This window comes from Heliangelus exortis, chromosome 12 (genome assembly GCF_036169615.1).
Source record: "Heliangelus exortis chromosome 12, bHelExo1.hap1, whole genome shotgun sequence".
Classification (NCBI taxonomy): domain Eukaryota; kingdom Metazoa; phylum Chordata; class Aves; order Apodiformes; family Trochilidae; genus Heliangelus; species Heliangelus exortis.
The window spans coordinates 716,616-722,675 of NC_092433.1; the positions used below are offsets into that span (position 1 = coordinate 716,616).

A 6,060-nucleotide genomic window follows, 5' to 3' on the forward strand; every position below is an offset into this window, starting at 1 on the left:
CAGGTCTCTATAAACTGGGCATGTCTGGCCTCATAAACACACATCCAGCCCACCTCAAGTACAGTAGGAATGTCTGAAACAAAGGGATGTCTTTCCCTGGGTGCTTTGTCAGATGATACATAGATATATTTTAAACCAGTGAACAGAAACTGAAATCTTAAGTCTGACTAGCAGCATGGAGTTCTTTCATTACTTCACTTACCTAAAAGAGCAGCAAAAATAGGAAAGCGATTTGGATTCAGGTCCAGTTGCTTGGCAACTTCATGCATTAGGTATTGGCTTGTTGTGAGACTTTTCCCATTACGGCTCAGTTTTAGGGCATGGGCACTGAAATAGTAAGGGATGTTGCACAATGCATAATCCGAGTCATATGCAACCAAACCATGGAAACCTTTTTCTCTGCAGAAAGCAATTACTTCTTGATGATGATCCTCAATGCTCTGTGCAACCTACAGTGGAAGACAGAGTAATTAGCTACAGTGTTAAATGGCAGGACTGATTTATCACAGGTATTATGATACGTCCAGTCTTTCTGGAACTATAGATGTGCATCTGAAACACTTGCAGGGTTTAAAAAGTCCAGTGACACAGCACACAGGGACAGGATGTAAGGAGCACCCAGACACACAACACAAAGTTCTGGAAGCCTGCAGACTGGAGTGGCATCACATCTTACTGAACTCATCTGAAGTAACTGTTTATTTACAGAACCACTCAAACTCTAAACATATTACTGCACAAATGTCTGTATTAACTCAGGGGAAAAAATCTTAAGGCTGTGAATACTTAAGCAGTTCAACAAGACAAGCTGCCCCCTCAAAAAGCAATCACAACTACTTTAAAAGTTTTGCAGCCCTGTTTTAAAGGAAACAAGCAAAACCCTCAGATGAACAGAGGTAACTTTCTTGACCTTTCAAATATCTACTTTGCTGCGCTATGCCTTTTTTTTTTTTTTTTTCCCTTCTTCCACTTTCAAACCTCTACAGCCTATTCCTTTGTGCCCAGCTGTCTCTGATGGTGTAAACTGCTCCAAGTTTATAGCCCAGGCTTCACCTCTCAACTCAAGGTTGCCTAGCAAAGCACATACTTCAGGCTACAGCAATCAGATGACTGGAACAGACATGTGCAGGGGAGACGTGGGCCAATTCCTACTGTTGGAATACTGTTCCTAACCTTTTCTTATCAATGAGATTAAACTAAACCAAAAAGCTCCACTATAACGAATTAATACTTACAGTCCTACATTTCTACACACCAGGAAGAGCTACAGCTACAGTTTGCACACAAGCACACAAAAGTTCAGTGAGCTGATTGCTTCTGATGCCTTTTACCATCTACATACATAATGAATATTCAGTGATGCAGAAAACCCCAAAGTTGGATGTTCACATGACCTACCCTCACCAAGTATTCAAATTTAACAATGAAGATAGCAAGCCATCCCAAAACAGACTAGTACAGAACTATTAGCTTCAGTCTCCCCATTATGCATGAATAACTACAGTATTAGTGCCAGTCATGTTGGTGATTTCCTCTGCAGCCAAAGCCCTGCACAACACCAACAAGGGTCCTAGACCTCTACAGCCCACTCCAACAGGCCCAGTCCTCCACCTCTTGACAGAGTTTGTGTTCAATTGCCAGCTCACAGGAACTCTCCCTTTTCTACTCATGCTTCACACATTAGGAACCTAGCATTGTATTATGGTCTTACGGAGAGGTACATAAAAATCTTGCTTTTCCCACATAGCTTCATGAGATGCCCCCTTTTTAAGAAAAACCCCAAACTCTCTGAGCTATTCATACACTCAACAGCCAGCTCACTAGGCTCTCCCTGCTGCCAATGCTACCACCTTGAAGTCATAAGAAATGCTCTTGATGGACTGGACCAGTGTTCCTGAAATGCAGGGGGTTTTGGTGAGAAAAAGGAGAATATTTAGTTTTCTAATAATCATACTATGCCCGCTGTACACCAAATTGGAAGAGACTGGAAACACCTCTGGAAAAACATGAAGGAATCAGATTTATACAGTTTATACTAACTCCAGGAGGGAGACACAAGCTTCACCATCCCCCCACCTTTACAAGTTTTAAGCTAGGAAAATTCCCCAGGTGTTTTGGCTTTTGTTTGGATTTTGTTTTGTTTTGTTTTCATTACAGGGAGATGATTAAAGTTATGTACACGTATTTGGAATCAACATATTTGCATGCATGACCATCTATAAAAACAAAGTAAGAACTCTTTGCAGCACTAGCTGTGACTTGGATATGCAGACAACAGACAAGGAAACTGTGTGCAGCCCTGCTCTGATCTCCTATAAACTATTTTCTTTCCCTCCACAGCCTCCAGTTCCCTCCCTCCCTGTTTTATTGAGCCATCTGAGACAGCAAGCATGGAAACTGCAGGATGTTTAGGCAAGGCTAGAAAATGTGATCAAATAATTAAATTGTGACAGGGCAGAGCTGCATTTACCCAGAGTACAATTAATCCCCCATATAAAACTCTAACAAGATGAGAGACAGAGAAATAGATTACTCCTCTCACAAAAGGAGAGTCCAAAGATGCATCTATACCCAAGCAACGTGCACACTTCAAAACCCACCCAGAGAGGTAAGATCAGGGGAAATCACAGCCAGGAGGAGTTTGGAAAAACTTTCAAGTCTAAATCTTGTGTGAACATTGATGATGGTGGATCAAAAAGAGAGAATCCTGCCTGAGTAAACATGCACATTTAGACACGGAGAGCAAAGCAACGTCTCACCAAAGCATTAAAGATGTTAAGATTTCTGCTGCTTAAATATTTACATTTTAGCAAACTTGGTTTGCATGGAAGTTTTTTTTAAGAACTATTCCCCTTCCCCCTAACACCAAAATACCAGGTCACAATCAAAGAACCTGTGGGATACTTGTTATAACTTGGGGGAACCTGTTATTTTTCCATCCTGCTGAAAAGGATTGTTCAGAGTAGGAGACATTACTCTCTTTCTCCCTTCTAATTAACAAAATAGATTAAATTCATAGCCTGTTCCTAGCTCTGCACAAAAGCCTTCTACTCAAGACTAAAAAGTTTCCTGAAAATATGAAAATCAGCTTCATAGTTAATTAGTATTCTCAAACCCAAATCTTAGAAGTGAGAAAGCACTGCAATTTGGCAACTGTTTTATGCACATGTATTTTTTTTAAAAAGTCACTCATACATGCAAAATAAATTTTTTATAAAATGACATCTTCAAGATGAATTTGCTCTTTGCCCACCAGGAGGGTTGCTAGAAAGTGAGCACAAGGGAGAGGATTAACAAACTGGACTAAATTTTAAGGAAAGATGTATGTAATGAAGCAGATTTAGAAAGACAATAGATTATGTAAAAGAAGAACCCCAGAAAAAGGATATGATTTACGTTCTACAGGTTCTTTGCTGAGTGTGACTCTCGTTACCCCCATAAACATGAAATACACTTCCTAATCTGAAAATAAATCAATTAAAAGCAGAGCTATCCACAGCTTCTCAACAGCTGCACAAACGAAGCATCAAATGGGAACTGCTGACACCCTCCTCACCCCCAAGGCAGCTGACCAGAGAACCAGTGCAGTTGGGACACGCACAGTGATGGCTCAGTGATATCAATGCCACAAACAGCAACAACTCTCCCCACCAGCATTTGGTAACCAGCACTTTGCAGCCAACTCCCAGTGCTAACCTGAAGCAGACAAAATATCCACCCTCTAAATCTTCCCCATCAAAGCTGTGGAGGATCTGCTTTTGGTTTGGGTTGGGGTTTTTTTTAATGTGAGAAAGGGACTCCTATGACATGTCCACTTAGTCCTAAAACTGTTTCCAGAGATTAAGAATACGGAGTATTACTGAGAAACTGTGAAGGAGCTAATGCTGCAGCTAAGCTTGAAAGTAAACAAAGTGCTACAGGTTGTCAAATGTGCCAGTTTCAATGGACTTCAAACAGAAATGAGCCTGGTATGAGCCTGAATGCATTCAAAAGACTATGAGCTAATTCAACATGCCACAAGACTACTACAAATACCAAATTCCTATCAATACCAAAACAGCTGGCTTTCTGTCATGCACTATGCATTTCAATATTGCATTAAACAAAATATCCAGCTTAATACAGTAAAAGAAAAAAAATTTCTTATTTGACCCCATTAATCGCTTTTACTAATGACCTCTAAGTCTCAATAACAACTTGGGGAGAACTTCAACTGCACCCAAAGCCAGACCAAGGTAAATACCTCCACTGCACGGGTCCCCAAAACTTTTTCCTTGAAGAATAAAAGTATTTCGTAACTACAAAAAAAAAAAGTTTAAATGAGAGGCTGCTTTTCCTACCAATGAACACACCACCATTGCTACCCAAAACACGTACACGATTTTGCTTCTATGCTGACCAGGAAAACACATTACTACTACAGCAGACACAGCCATCACCTCCTCACTTCAGCCAGGCACAGAGCCCAAAGCATCGCACTCAGCAGAGCTCAACACGCCCTCCAAGAACAACCAGAACAACACTTCCAGTTCGTTCCACATGAGGTTCATCCAGTGGCAGGGCCACTACAGGGTGGGACATCCATCACCCACGGCCTGAATGCCCACTGCCTGCCCCGGGGGGCTTCAGAGAGGGAACACCTTCCTCCGTGGGTCTGCCCAAGCCAGCAGGGCACCGGGAGAGACCAACAGCAACTCCTGCCCGCGGATGGAAATGTGAGAAGAACTTCACCCAAAGCCACCTTCTGAACTTCTTCAAGAGAGGCATCTTTACTCCAGGGCTGCAGCTCGGCCACAATCTTTCTAATCCGCCGAAAGAGCAGTACAAAAGCCAGATAACGTTAAGCTGCTGCTAGTGATCAAGCGTGCAACTCTAAAGGTTGCGTAATATTTTTCTACACACAAAAGTAATTTATGATAATAAAGCCTGCAAGTACGTGCTTCACTCTTGCTGCTCTTACCTCCCTAGCGGGGAAGCCAGCAAGCAACTCTTAAAACTGCAGCTTCATCCCGGGGCTTGTTTTTCTAGCGTCTTGTATTTCAATATACACAATCACCACCGTAAATCAGGAACACTGTGCAGAGATGCGACGCGTTATTATCCTGCAACCCTTAAAACCGTGGCCGTGGCGTCAGGGCAGGATCACCACGGACCCCAGCCTAAGTGTTTGTCGATTGAGTTACCAGAAAGCAGAGGTTCCCCCTTAAAATAAGAAGTTTAAATGAATAACTGTCAGATTGGTGCTCCTGATCGCACAAACGGGAAGGGTCTGTCGGTACGGAGTAAAGATTGAATTATTCTACGCTTGATCAAAAGCCCATTAATGCATTTGGGCAACGCCGAGCGAAACCCTCACCTTCACCAACACGAAGCTCGAACGTTTTGGAGCGAGCGATTTCACCTTCGGTGCAAGTTTAAACACCTCGCCTCAGCAGGGAACTTGTTGCAGATCCACCGTGCGTGATAACTGATTTTTTTTTTTTCTCCCCCCCTCCTCCTCTTCGTCTTAATAATTAATTAGATTTACGATGCTTTCGGCCAGCCACTCTCACCTGCGATACCAAAGTCCCAGCCTCACCACCCTCCCGATCGGAGGCGGAGAGGGGGGGCCCTGGGCAAGAAGGGACATTTTGAGTCAACGGAGCGGCGGCCCCGAAAGAACATGGAGGCAAAAAACCTCCCTGCTGCCGAGCCCGGCTTCACAGCCAGGGGAATCCGGGAGGCTCTGGCACTGCCGGCTGCCCCGACGCCCCGCGCAGGCCTCGGCGGGGTGCCGGGACGACCGGCAGCGCCATATAAATAGCAAAATCCCCCAGGGATTGAGGCCGCCGAAACTTGGGCCGCCCCCGCGGGCCTCGACGACATTTTGAGGCGCTGAGGGGAGAGGCAGGGTGCTTCCCCCCCCCTCCTCCCTCCTCCGCCGGGCCGGGCACTGGCAAGGCCCAGGGCAGCCCCCGCTGCCATCTTAGAGCGGCGGCGGCGGCGGAGAGCGGCGAGGAGGGGGCGGCGGGGAGGGCCGGGGCGCCGCGGGCCGGGCGGGCGGGCAGGCGGGCGGGCGGG

General features: G+C 45.0%; 1 protein-coding gene across 4 annotated transcripts in view; it reads right to left on the reverse strand.

Moving 5' to 3' along the window:
- The window catches only part of FAM120A (family with sequence similarity 120 member A), a 54,924-nt gene that overhangs the window by 47,818 nt on the left and 1,046 nt on the right, over positions 1-6,060 (reverse strand). For 3 of the 4 annotated variants that reach the window (XM_071755320.1, XM_071755319.1, XM_071755318.1), the window contains exon 2: positions 203-449. In XM_071755320.1, coding sequence (XP_071611421.1) covers positions 203-449 — 247 coding nt within the window. Of the gene's footprint in view, positions 1-202; positions 450-5,356; positions 5,471-6,060 lie in introns of those variants that run through there. The other variant, XM_071755321.1, reaches the window with a different exon arrangement.